At 37.6% G+C, this 13,943-nt stretch overlaps 1 protein-coding gene across 6 annotated transcripts in view; it reads left to right on the top strand.

Annotated features, from left to right (window-relative positions):
• Positions 1 to 13,943, top strand: part of KIF20B (kinesin family member 20B) — an 87,643-nt gene that overhangs the window by 21,647 nt on the left and 52,053 nt on the right. For 4 of the 6 annotated variants that reach the window (XM_077779978.1, XM_077779952.1, XM_077779943.1 and 1 more), the window contains 5 exons: positions 290 to 429; positions 1,423 to 1,561; positions 2,658 to 2,886; positions 3,779 to 3,831; positions 5,204 to 5,323. In XM_077779978.1, the coding sequence (XP_077636104.1) occupies positions 290 to 429; positions 1,423 to 1,561; positions 2,658 to 2,886; positions 3,779 to 3,831; positions 5,204 to 5,323 (681 nt within the window). The remainder of the gene's footprint in view (positions 1 to 289; positions 430 to 1,422; positions 1,562 to 2,657; positions 2,887 to 3,778; positions 3,832 to 5,203; positions 5,324 to 13,943) is intronic. The other 2 variants (XM_077779969.1, XM_077779961.1) reach the window with 1 other exon arrangement.

The following is a 13,943-nucleotide window of genomic DNA, read 5'->3' as shown; positions in this document are numbered from 1 at the left end:
GAGCCCGATGCGGGGCTCGAACCCACGAACCGCGAGATCATGACCTAAGCGAAAGTCGGACGCTTAACCGACTAAGCCACCCAGGCGCCCCTCTAAGTGTATTTTTAAACTGTAGAGAGGTTTTTCAGATTTATGAGTCCATCTAAATACGTAATTTTCAGTGAGAATATTATTATTAAAAGGATCCATAATTATAGTCAACTAAATGAAGCGTTATTTTTGAATGCTTGGACAGTAATATTTCCCTTGGGATATATTTGTTCTTAGGATTTTAATATTTATGTTTTAGAAACTGTTGGATTTAATAGAAGACTTGAAGAAAAAACTGATAACTGAAAGAAAAGAAAAGTTAACTTTGGAATTTAAAATTCGTGATGAAGTTACACAGGAGTTTACTCAATATTTAGCTCAACGGGAAGCTGACTTTAAGTAAGTTATTGCTTTCATGTCCTAGTAAAAATTGAGAATATTATTTGTTCAGAATATTTTAAAGTTATTTACTTTTTTAATATTAAGTGGCTTCTGAATTCTGACCTTTCTAGTTCCTTGAAAGTGCTGTTGCTAATCCTGACATTGATTCTGAATTGTACATGAATGATTTAAATTTTGCTTTTAATTTACAATATATTTAATCTTAGAAATTTATTTTTTTGTCATGAGAAATATACTTGTTTTTTTAATTAATTTATTTTTGGGGGAGAGAGCTGGAGTATGAGCCGGGGAGTACAGAGGGGGAGACCCAGAATCTGATGTGGGCTCCAGACTCTGAGCTGTCAGCACAGAGCCTGATGCAGGGCTTGAATCTGAGGACTGCGAGATCGTGACCTGAGCTGAAGTCGGATGCTAACCGACTGAGCCACCCAGGCGCCCTGATAAATGTACTTATTAATCCCCATCATCTATTTGACCCATGCCCCCATCCACCTCCTCTCTGGTAACCATCAGTTCTGTGTAGTTAAGAATCTGTTTCTTGATTTATCTTTTTTTTTTTTTTCCCCTTTGCTCATTTGTTTTGCTCTTAAATTCCACGTATGAGTGAGATCATATGGTATTTGTGTTTCCCTGACTTAGTTAGCTTAGCATTATACCCTCTGGCTCCATTCGGGTTGTTGCATATGGCAAGATTTCATTCTTTTTTATTCCATTCCATATTTCATTGTGTGTGTGTGTGTGTACACACACACACATACGCACGTGTATATATGCATGTATATATGTATATGTGTGTATGTGTAAACACACACCACATCTTCTTTATCCATTTATCTGTCGATGGATACTTGCGCTGCCTCCATAGCTTGGCTATTGTAAATAATGCTTCAATAAACACAGGGGTGCATGTGTCCTTAATCTTAGAAATTTAGAAGAAAAACACAAAGTCATGCTTTTATGTTCCTAATGGGATTAATTTGTGTTATGAAGGGAAACTCTCCTTCAAGAACGAGAGATACTTGAGGAAAATGCTGAATGTCGTTTGGCTATCTTCAAGGATTTGGTTGGTAAATGTGATACTCAAGAAGAACCAACAAATGAAGATTGTGCCATGAAAGGTGAAAACAAAGTATGTTAACTGAAGTCTAATGAGGTTTTTGGTCTTTGTGTAGTGTACCACCTCAGTGATGAGAAACACCAATATACTTTAGAATTAAAACAGTTACTATGTAGCTTTATTATACTTAAGCATGTTTTGTTAATAAGGTAAGCACAATTAGTTAAAATATAGCTATTAGACTAGAAAGAAACTGTGTGTCATGTTTATATCCTTTTGTGTTGCTTTTGAGTTGTATTGATTGTAGGTAGATTTCTTTTAGTCTGATTCCTGTTAATCTTAAACAATTTTGCCCTGATTAAAACAAACACATTTACATGTAGAAAGGATTGCTCTTGTTGGCTGATTGACCATTCCCTACTGTTGAGAAAACATACTTTTCTTCTGCTTCCACTGCAATTGATGTCTTTTGGGGGTTGTTTGATTTTGTTTTGTTTTTTTAATAACTGAGTTTAGAGGCTCGGGATGGTGATGTTCTGGCTCTTGCTGTCAAATCCTTTTTATGTGTCCCAGACATGGTTTGGCTCTTGGTCTGAGTTGTGATGATGGATGTTTGTTTCCGGAACTGCCCCACCAGAGCCTTAGGAGACATATAACTGAACATATACCTGAACTGACAGTCATAATTGTTCTAGAAGGATTTCTCATAGCTTATGATGTTTTTTAAATAGGAAATGATGTCTCCTGTTCCATAAAACAGTAATGAGTAATGGAACACAGCTTTTTAGTAGTTGGAGATACTTTGATAAAATTTATTGAAAAAAAATTCTAAGTTGTGAAAGTTTTTGTTATGTCTTCTTAAAACTGTCTAAATTAGGGGTGCCTGGGTGGCTTAGTCGGTTAAGCGTCCGACTTTCGCTTAGGTCATGATCTCACGGTTTGTGGGTTCGAGCCCCGCGTCGGGCTCTGTGCTGACTGCCAGCTCAGAGCCTGGAGCCTGTTTCAGTCTGTGACTCCTTCTCTCTCTGACCCTCCCCTGCTCACGCTGTCTCTCTCTTCTAGAAATAAATAAAAATATTAAAAAAAAAAATGTCTAAATTAGATAGTGCCACATTGCAAGAGTGAAAGCCACTGTTAACATTAGGCATGTGGTTTTTGCTATTTTTAGGAAGCACATAATTATGTAGGAATTGAAGATATTATTGATTCTCTTCAAGATGATGTCACTGATATTAAGAAACAGGCTGAAATTGCTCACTTATATATTGCATCTCTTGCTGACCCCCAGGAAGCTATTGCCTGTTTAGAAATAAAGCTTAATCAAGTTAAAGCTGAATTAGCTAACACTAAAGAAGAGTTAATCAAAACCCAGGAAGAGTTAAAAAAGAAAGAAAATGGTAAGTAGACATATTTTATCCATATTTAGATGTTATAAATACATAAAAACATTTGGTGAGTATAAGAGATTTATACTTGTTTACTTATTTACTGTAGTGACTAGAAAATTCTTTGATCTAGGCAACATTTAATATTTTAACATGGCTTTGTAGTAATTTACTATTAAAAAATTTTTTTTGCCTTCATTTACCTTTAGACTAATATTAGTAGAAAGTGGGCCCTCAAAAACAAGAACAAAAAACACCAAAGTAAACATTAGTTTTCAGCAAATTAAGAAATCTTAGGAAATTGTAGAGCTGTGAATTTTGTTCTATATTTTTTATGTTCTCTCATAGTGTGGTAGATTCTGCTCTGGGCTTGTAAGTTTGGGATAGAGTAACTCTCATGGAGTGGATTTAAGTTTGTTAGATTGGAGCTCCATTCCAGCTCAGACACACAAACACACACACACACAGACACACACACACAGACATACACACAATGTCTTGTCATCTGGTTTTTAAAAGAGTTAGAAGAAATGTTCTGCCCTTTTCTGTGTGAAACAAGATGGGTAGAAAATAGCAGGTAAGTGGTGTCTCTACATTATGAAGTGGGCCAGAAAGGTTCTAGTTTCCTTTCATCTCTGAAGTTATACCAGAAAAATTTTCACTATTTAGTGTGTCATTCATTTTTACCTAGGATTGGATTTCGAAAGTGGCTTTTACAGAAACATTGCCCTCTGGTGGTAGAATTAGTAGCTGAATCCTGGTGTCCTTCTAGTGCTGTGAAAATCATTTTTCTGACTGTAACACTAGTGTCAGGTCTACTATAGAAGCTTATGTGTCAGTGATTATTCAGTAATATAGTTTTTAGATGCTCAGATGTTTATTTTTAATATTCTTATTTTTTCAGAATCAGAAATTAATGTAAATTCATTGGTTCAAGAGCTTGAGAAATCTAATAAGGTAATACTTCAAGTTTTGTTGTCTTGATAAGAAACTTAATAATTAAGCAATTGAAGGAGCATGAATTATGACAAGGTACATTTTCCTTAAAAGTAATTAAAAAGTAATAAATGAATGTGATAGAAAAATTGGAAATTGTAAGTGCTTTCACCCTCAGGCCTTTTTTTAGTGATAGCAACTAGAAAATTTCTTCAGTCTTTCCAGAAGATAATTTATTTATATATCAGAAGATATTTATTTATATATAGAAAACACATATACACATCTTTTTAAAGGTTTACACAAATGGGGTTAATTAGTTTTGCATCTTATTTTCTTTCCTCAAAAGTTGTCTTGGAAATCATGCTGATATAATTGTACATCAGCACATAAAGATCTGTGTTATTCTTTTGGTAGATGCATAGTGTCAGTTGATGTATTTAAATGGTGTTTATTTCACCTAAAATTACTGTTTTAAAATATGAGATACGGCCTGATCAGTGTGCAGCACTGAATTCTGAAGATCTTTGGAGCCCTGTACCTTTAGATCAGATAATCATGCCAAATGGTTATAGATGGATTTGACATTGATAGGTCTATATATGAAATTACAAGTATATATGCACTTGAAATGAATTCCAAACTTGTTATTTTACCTTACCTTCTCTGGCATGGGTTATATCAATTTATATTCATCCTTCTAAAGAGTGAAATATTTTAATATATGATTAGACATAAATAAGATCTTGGTATTTAATATCCAATATTTGAAGAAGTAACCACAATAATGTACATTGAAATCACTATAGTTACTGTTTAAACGATTCCTAATCTTTTCCTTTATTTTTTCCAGTTACAAAAATAGTAGATCCTGGTTGTGAAAATTCAATTTTATGTAAAATAGAAAATAAAAAAGTCCCCCATAATCTTCCTCCTAAATAAAAATGAGAAAAACCAAGTTGTTTGGTATCTCTTTTAGACTTTTACTTCATATGTATTTGTTTTTATAGAACATTATTGTGTACTCTTTTAAGTGTTTTACATCTCAGAACAACTTTATGATGTAGATAGTTATTTTTTATTTGTACAGAGACATAAAATAACTTGCCAAGGATCATACAACTAGAAGGTAGAGAAGCTAGGGTTCAAACCCAGACAGTCTGATTCCAGATTCCTCTTACCCAGTTCACCAAATTGCTTTTCTGTTTTTCTTTTAACTTAAACGTATGTTATTTTTTAAACAAAAATAAGGTCATACTATGCCTAGTGTGTTGCTACTGTTATTTTTACTAAGTCTTAAAATTTGAAGGAGTTCTAAAATTGCATCATATTTGCATTTTATCTGTCCTAAAATATATTTACTAAACATTGCTGTTTTTCTTTTTTTTGAAAGACAATACTTACACAGAAGCAAAGAATTCAAGAGTTGGGAGAAATAATTGCTCAAAAAGAGGATACAATCAACAAATTTCAAAGCCTAAAATTTCATACAGAAAACACGTTTATAAGCAGTGTAAGTATTTAACTTTATTTTTCTGCCCTACGAATTACATTAACATGTATATGTTTTGGTTCAAAATAAAATAATTTAAAATAGCTTATAATGGCTAAAATTAATTTACTAAGAATGTTGAATTGTTATTTTTGTTTTGAAATTCAGTTTACCATTGTGCAAATCTGAATTTTTGAGTAACTTGCAAGAGAACATTTGACCTCTTTGAACATAGTATCCCATAGACTATGCTGGCACCTATGAGAGAGAAGAATGAGCAGCCCTTGGAGTTGTAAGCCTTAGCTAGTTGGAAGGGGAGCTCTGGGGCTAATGGAACTTAACGTGCTTAGATATCTGCAGATCATAAAGATTTCCATCACTGTTTCTGTATTTCTGTATCGCTATGTACAGCTTTAAATGAAATTCAAGGTGGGAGCCGCCTGGGTGGCTCAGTTGGTTAAGCATCTCACTCTTGATTTCCGTTCAGGTCACAGTCTCATGGTTTGTGAGCTGGAGCCCCAAGTCCCACTCTGTGCTGACAGTGCAGAGCCTCTTTGGGATTCTCTCCCCTGAACTCACGCATGCATGCATACTCTTTCTCAAAAGTAAATAGACGAACATTAAAAAAAAATTAAATTCAATGGAATTATGTTTTTTTTTGTTAGAGGCTTTTTTTTATTATATGCATTTTTGCTAATGTTCTTATGCTTATAGCAAAGATGTTTTCTTTAAAAGATTACATCATATATTGTTTGCCATGTAAAGCCTTTAAGGGTTTTATACATACAAATTTAGGTAATTTCATATTTAGTTTAGGATAATCAGCATGCCTTTTAATCCTTTTTTTAAACAGTAATTTTTGGTTATTTTAAACTTATATTGGTTATTGTAAACTCCTTTAGATTATTTTTTTGAATTAAAAAAGGCACAATATATACATATAATAGGATGAGTAACTAGTAGCCAAACCTCTCTGCTTTGTTTGGAGGTGCTTTTGTATGTCTTTTCTCTGACCAGATGAGGCAAGGTTGATTGATGTCTTGTAAAAAGTGACTGTTGACTGCCCTTTGTATGTTTACAATCAAGGTCCATTACTCATCGATATTCTCTGAATCATCTCAACATTAGGTGGGTTTTTGATACTGCATACGTATATAAGAAGACTAGCTTACCTTCTGTCTAATCTCTGGTAGCAGGCCTGTCTTTTGTTATTTATTAGATGCATTATTCAGGCTATCTGACTTTTTTTGTACCTTAACTGGGAGAGGCACCCTTGTAATAAGGAAGAGAGAAAGGATAAGCATAAACTTATTTCAGTCAAGAAACATTTGTTGAGTATTTACTAGGTGCCAGATAGTGTGTTAAATTTTGAGAATTATATAGGTTAATAAAAACTAGTCTCCTTAATGACTCCTCAGTAAGAAAGAAACCATAGAAACATAATTACAATGAAATGTACAGTGTAGTCAGTATATGCAAGAAGCAGAGAATAGGTAGAGGTTTAGGGAATACTTTCTGGAGGTGAAAATGATTAAGTTAAGCCATAAAGGGTGATTAAAATTCAGCCAATTGAAATTAGGGGAAGGGGACAGTTTGTAGCTGTGATGGACAAGAAAATAGTCTGGCCTTTCAGGTTTAGGAATCAGAATGTACGAACTCATGGAAGTGAGAAGTCTTTCAGTTAGTATAGGAAAGCACAACCATTTATTGTTTAAGAAGAAAGTTTAAAGCATGGAGAGGTGAGAAATGTGTCTGGGAGTGGTAGGTTGGGGTAAGCTGGTGGAAGTCCTTAAACACTGTGTTAAAGACTTAGGGTTTTATTCTATGGACAGTGAGGAGTCATTAAATTTTTTTTTTAATGTTTTTTTATTTCTGAGAGAGAAAGAAAAGAGAGAGAGAGAGCCTGAGCAGGGGAGGGTCAGAGAGAGAGGGAGATACAGAATATGAAACAGTCTCCAGGCTCTGAGCTAGCTGTTAGTACAGGAGCCTGACGTGGGGCTCGAACCCACGAACTGTGAGATCATGACCTGAGCCGAAGTCAGATGCTCAACCGACTGAGTCACCCAGGTGGCCCGAGGAGTCATTAATTTTAAGGAGGGGAGTAGCAAAGTTGAGTTTTTATTTTAAGTGACTTATCTGGAAATTTGTAGGATGGGATTGAGGTGGAGTTAGGCTGGAGGCAGAGAGACCAGAAAAGCATCTTGGAAGAGTCAGGTGATAGTTGATGAGAATTTTGATTAAGCATAGTTGGGTAGTGGTGATAGTGATTAAGAAGAGAAAACTGACTTGTGAAATAAGGGGAGGTAAGACCTTTTGGGACTTCGGGCCTAACTTTTTACAGTAATTGAACTGCTGGGCCTCCAGACTTTCTCAGCACTTCTCTTATTCACCACATGCTGTTGCTCTGATCACTTGATTTGGATTTTAAGTCTTACTTGGTTTGGTGAAGGAAAAGAAAAAAAAGAAAAAAGAAAAGTCAGAGAGAGAGCCATACTGGCGACTACAACTTCTAAGAGAATTATTAGGAAGTTAAAATAGAATTATACTTATTTCTGTAGTATGTTTGTTTGGATACTAGTGTGTTAGTAATGTTTAAGTAATAGTAAAAAAGCAATATAAAATAAGCTATATTCTTAATCGAATAGCCCTTGCCTGTAAATAAACTTTTTAGATAGGTTCTAGATAGTGTTTGTTACCAACGAAGTTAAAACAGCGTGTGATATTGTTTTTGTAAATATGTAAAAAAAATGCAAAGTCATTTGGAACTTAACCTGTATGTGCTGATAAACTGTTAATCTTTTTTTTAATTTTTATGTTTTTAAATTTTTAAAAATTTTCTTTAATGTTTATTTATTTATTCTTCTTAAATAGCTTGGTGTCAAGTTGGTTTCCATATAACACCCAGTGCTCATCCCCACAAGTGCCCTCCTCCGTGCCCATCACCTGCCTTCCCCTCTCTCCCACCCCGATCAGCCCTCAGTTTGTTCTCAACATTTAAAAAGTCTCTGATGGTTTGACTCCCTCCCTCTCCCCAACTATTTTTCCCCTTCTTCTCCCCCATGGTGCTCCATTAAGTTCTCCTAATCCACCTATACGTGCAAACATATGGTATCTATCCCCTGCCGGGCTTATTTCGCTCAGCATTACACCCTCAAGTTCCATCCATGTTTCTACATATGGCCAGATTTCATTCTTTCTCATTGCCCTGTAGTATCCCATGGTATAGATAAACCACATCTTCTTGATCCATTCGTCAGTTGATGGACATTTAGGCTCTTTCCATGTTTTGGCTATCGTTGAGAGTGCTGCTATGATCATTGGGGTCCATGTGCCCCTATGCATCAGCACTCTTGTATTCCTTGGGTAAATTTCTAGCAGTGCTATTGCTGGGTCATAGGGGAGTTCTGTTGTTAATTCTGTGAGGAACCTCCACACTGTTTTCCAGAGGGGCTGCACCAGTTTACATTCCCAGCAGCAGTGTAGGAGGGTGCCTGTTTCTCCACTTCCTTGCCCGCATCTAGAGTCTCATGATTTTTTCATTTTAGCCACTCTGACCGGCATGAGGTGGTATCTCAGTGTGGTTTTGATTTGTATTTCCCTGATGATGAGGGACACTGAGCATCGTTTCATGTCTCTGTTGGCCATCTGGATGTCCTGTTTGGAGAGTGTCTGTTCGTTTCTTTTGCCCATTTCTTCACTGGATTATTTGTTTTTCGGGTGTGGAGTTTGGGGAGTTTCTTATAGATTTTGGATACTAGCCCTTTATCTGATAATGTCATTTGCACCTATCTTTTCCCATTCTGTCAGTTACCTATTAGTTTTGTTGATTGTTTCCTTTGCCGTGCAGAAGCTTTTTATCTTGATGAGGTCCCAATAGTTCATTGTTGCTTTTGATTCCCTTGCCTTTGGGGATGTGTCAAGTAAGAAATTGCTATGGTTGAGGTCAAGGAGGTTGTTTCCTGCTTTCTCCTCTAGGGTTTTGATGGTTTTCTGTCTCACATTCAGGTCCTTTATCCATTTTGAGGTTTTTTAAAATTTTATTAAAAAAACTTTTTTTAATGTTTATTTTTTGGAGACAGAGCATGAGTGGGGGAGGAACAGAGAGAGAGGGAGACACAGAATCTGAAGCAGGCTCCAGGCTCTGAGCTGTCAGCACAGAGCCCAATGTGGGACTCGAACTCACAACCGTGAGCTCATGACCTGAGCCGAAGTCGGACACTCAACCAACTGAGCCACTCAGGCGCCCCTTTTTTGAGTATTTTTGTGTATGGTGTGAGAAAATGATCTAGTTTCATTCTTCTGCATGTTGCTATCCAGTTCTCCCAGCACCATCTGTTAAAGAGGCTGTCTTTTGCATTGGATTCCCTTTCCCATTTATCAAAGATTCGTTGGCCATACATTTGTGGGTCTAATTCTGAGTTCTCTATTCTATTCCATTGGTCTATGTGTCTGTTTCTGTGCCAATACCATACTGTCATGATGATGACAGCTTTGTAGCAAAGGCTAAAGTCTGGGATGGTGATACCTCCCGTTTTGGTTTTATTTTTCAGTATTACTTTGGCTATTCGGGGTCTTTTGTGGTTCCATACAAATTTTTGGATAGTTTGTTCTAGTTTTGAGAAGTATGCTGGTGCAATTTTGATTGGAATTGCATTGAATGTGTAGAGTGCTTTAGGTAGTAATGACATCTTAACTATATTTATTCTTCCGATCCATGAGCATGGAATGTTTTTCCATTTCTTTGTGTCTTCTTCAATTTCCTTCATAAGTTTTCTATAATTTTCAGTATACAGATCTTTTACATCTTTGGTTAGGTTTATTCCTAGGTATTTTATGGTTTTTTTGTGCAGTTGTGAATGGGATCAGTTTCTGGATTTCTCTTTCTGTTGCTTCATTATTGGTGTATAAAAATGCAATCAATTTTGTATGTTGTATGTTGATTTTATACCTTGCAACTTAGTAGCCTTCTTTTGGGTTTTCTGTGTAGAGTATCATGTCATCTGCAAAAAGTGAGAGTTTGACTTCTTAGCCAATTCTGATGCCTTTAATTTCCTTTTGTTGTCTGATGGCTGATGCTAGGACTTCCAGCACTATGTTAAACAACAGTGGTGAGAGTGGACATCCCTGTCGTGTTCCTGATTTCAGGGGGAAAGCTCTCAGTTTTTCCCCTTTGAGGATGATGTCAGCTGAGGGCTTCTCATAGATGGCTTTTATGATATTTAAGTAAGTTCCTTCTGTATCAGCTGTCTCAAGGGTCTTTATTAAGAATGATGTTGTATTTTGTCAAATACTTTTTCTGCATCTATTGACAGAATCATATGGTTTTTATCTTTTCTTTTGTTAATGTCATGTGTCACATTGATTTGTGAATATTGAACCAGCCCTGTAACCCAGGAATGAATCCCACTTGATCTTGGTGGGTAATTCTTTTTATGTGCTGTTGGATTCGATTTGCAAGTATCTTGTTGAGGATTTTTCCATCCATATTCATCAAGGATATTGGCCTGTAGTTCTCTTTTTTTTTGCTGGGGTCTCTCTGGCTTGGGAATCAAAGTAATGCTGGCTTCGTAGAATGAATCCGGAAGTTTTCCTTCAATTTCTATTTTTTGGAATAGCTTGAGAAGAATGGGTATTAATTCTGTTTTAAATGTCTGGAAGAATTCCCCAGGGAAGCCATTTGGCCCAGAACTCTTATTTGTTGGGAGATTTTTGATAACTGATTCAATTTCTTCACTAGGTATGGGTCTGTTCAGATTTTCTATCTCTTCCCGTGTGAATTTTGGTAGTGTGTGTGTGTTTAGGAATTTGTCCATTTTTTCTAAGTTGTCCAGTTTGTTGGCATATAATTTTTCATGGTATTCCCTGATAATTGCTTGTTTTTCTGAGGGATTGGTTGTATAAAGTCCCATTTTCATTCAGGATTTTGTCTTTTTGGGTGCTCTCTCTTTTCTTTTTGATAAGCCTGGCTAGAGGTTTGTCTTTTGTTTATTTGGGAAAACTTTTATCTCTCCTTCTATTCTGAATGACAGGCTTGACGGATAGAAGATTCTTGGCTGCATATGTTTCCTGTTCATCACATTGTAGATTTCCTGTCATTCCTTTCTAGCCTGCCAAATTCAGTAGATAGGTCTGTAACCACTCTGATAGGTTTCCCTTTGTATGTTAGGGCCCTTTTATTGCTAGCTGCTTTCAGAATTCTCTCTTTGTCCTTCTATTTTGCCAGTTTCACTATGACATGTCATGCAGAAGATCAATTCAAGTTACGTCTGAGGGGAGTTCTCTGTGCTTCTTGTATTTCAATATCTGTTTCCTTCCCCAGATTGGGGAAGTTCTCTGTGAAATTGTTCAAGGACTCCTTCAGTGCCTTTCCCTCCCTCTTCCTCTTCTGGAATTCCTATGGTACAGATATTATTCCATTTGATTGTATCGCTCATCTCTCAAGCTCTCCTTTCTTGTTCCTGGATCAGTTCATCTCTCTTTTTCTCGGCTTCCTCTTCTTCTATTATTGTGTCTTCTAATTCACCTATTCTCCTCTCTGCCTCTTCAGTTTGTGGATTGGCCACCTCCATTTTATTACACACCTTATTTATAGCATTTTTAAATTCATTTTATAGACCTATTTTCAAGGTCTATAGTCTTCGTAGCAATGGTTTCTCTGATGTCTTCCATGCCTTTTTCAAACCCCGCGATTAATTTCATGACTGTCTCTCTAAATTCTTGTTCAGTTATGTTGTTTTTATCTGTTTTGAGCAGTTCTTTAGCTGTCATTTTTTCCTAGAATTTCTTTAGAGGAGAGTTCTTCCATTTCATCATTTTGGCTAGCTTTCTGTCTCTTGTTAATTTTAAAATCTTGTTATGCACTCTGCACCTGCTTGTACGGCTGTATTAAAGAAAGCTCTTTGTCCACGGTCTGTCCGTTCAGGAAGTTTTCTTTGAATGNCCAACAAACACACAGGGAACAAAGGCACACAAACACACCGACAAATCCAACAAACACTCAAACCAAAAAGGAAAAAGAAAAAGAAGGAAGGAAAAAAAAGAGGAAGGAGGAAAAGCAAATAATTAAAATTAAAAAGAAAAGAAACAACAAAAGAAAAAACCAAAAAGACAATGGACAGTCTAAAAGCATAAAACCAGAATTCCCAGCTACAAATAAAGAGCCAGGTGTATGCAGTGCTGATGGAAGAGCATATACAAAGAGAGAAATGACAGGGCAGGGAGGAAGTGAAATTGGAAGAGAAATGACCAGGCAGAGAGACTAAGAGGCTTAATTCAGAGAGACAAAGAGGAGAAGATGGCAAGAGGCGAGGAGAAAGAAACGAAGATAATGTTACTCAGAGAAACTATATAGTCTGATTACTCCCAAGAGAGACAGAAAGGTAGGAGTAGAGGTGTTGACTGTACATCTAGTGAATGGATCAAATGTGACTGTTTATGCAAACACTGACCAGAGTGCCCAGTCCGGCAGAGGGGAGGGGTACGAATGAGACAAGGGAGAATATATCTGAATAGAAAGAATTGATCTAGAATTAATAAGGCAGTGGATCCATGTTGATTTTGCCCCAGGGCTCCAGTAAAAAAAAAATAAAATAAAATAAAAACAGCTCTCTAGTGGGGATGGGCGTCTTTTGGTGTAGGCAGGTCTTAGCTTCTAGTGGGGTCCCGCTGGCTGCTCCCTGAGGCCCCGCCTTGGTGGCTATGGGGAGAAAAATGGCGGTGCCCCAGTCCCTCCTCGTACCAGGCACTGCAAATCACTCTTTTGGGTCCAGCATCGCTTTGCTGCTGGTGCAGCCAAGGTGGGCAGTGTTCTATGTCCCAAGCCCCTCCTTGTTTCCAGGTCCCAGTCCGTGCACTTTATTGATACCGTCTGAAACAGAATCCTGCAGGTCCCGCAGGTCCCTGCTTCCTCGCCACTGGGGGTGGAGTGCGGGGAGCAGCAGGGCAGCCTGGGGTCGGCTGCCTCCGCAATGCAGGGGGTTGAGCCTGAAGGGCAGCGGTGCAGTCTCTGGTGGGCTGCCTCCCTGCCCCCAGTGGTCAAGCTGGGGGAGTGGCCGCGCACCCTGGGGTCAGCTGCCCTCCAGTTGTCCGGGCTGGAACCCGGAGACCAGCAGAGCAGTTTCTCCTGGCTCCGTCTGGGACCTGGGGCACCCATTTAAAGTCAGCACCCCAGCTAGAACTAAGAACACTCTCCGTCTGAGCTGTTTTTCTCTTCTCCGGAGACAGTTCTATGAGCATTTTCAGCCACTCTTTCTTTTCCTCTGTACTCACCGTGGCTCCCCAGGAGGGGTCTCCTTCCCTCCCTCTGTATCTGGTCCCGGCCCACTGGCCCACTTTTATCTTCCCCAGTTCGCACTCACACACTTATGAGGTTGCCTTCCCAATGTGCTCTGTCTCTTTCTCTTCCCAAACTCCTGTGGCTCAGTGTCCTATGGCTTCAGGCCTGTTTGAGACATGGGTGCAAGTGAAATGCATGGAGCTCCCTACTTCTCCACCATATTGCCTCCTTCAAAAAAAAAACAGATAAACTGTTAATCTAAGGTCACTGTTCAAAGCTTGTCTTGAAAGCAGACTCTTCCTAATGATAAAAAAAAGTTTATTTTGAACGTCGGTTCTTGATTATCCTGCAAACCAAAAGCATACT

This window comes from Crocuta crocuta, unplaced genomic scaffold (genome assembly GCF_008692635.1).
Source record: "Crocuta crocuta isolate KB4526 unplaced genomic scaffold, BGI_CrCroc_1.0 scaffold170, whole genome shotgun sequence".
Classification (NCBI taxonomy): domain Eukaryota; kingdom Metazoa; phylum Chordata; class Mammalia; order Carnivora; family Hyaenidae; genus Crocuta; species Crocuta crocuta.
This window is presented reverse-complemented; position numbering and strand designations above follow the sequence as displayed.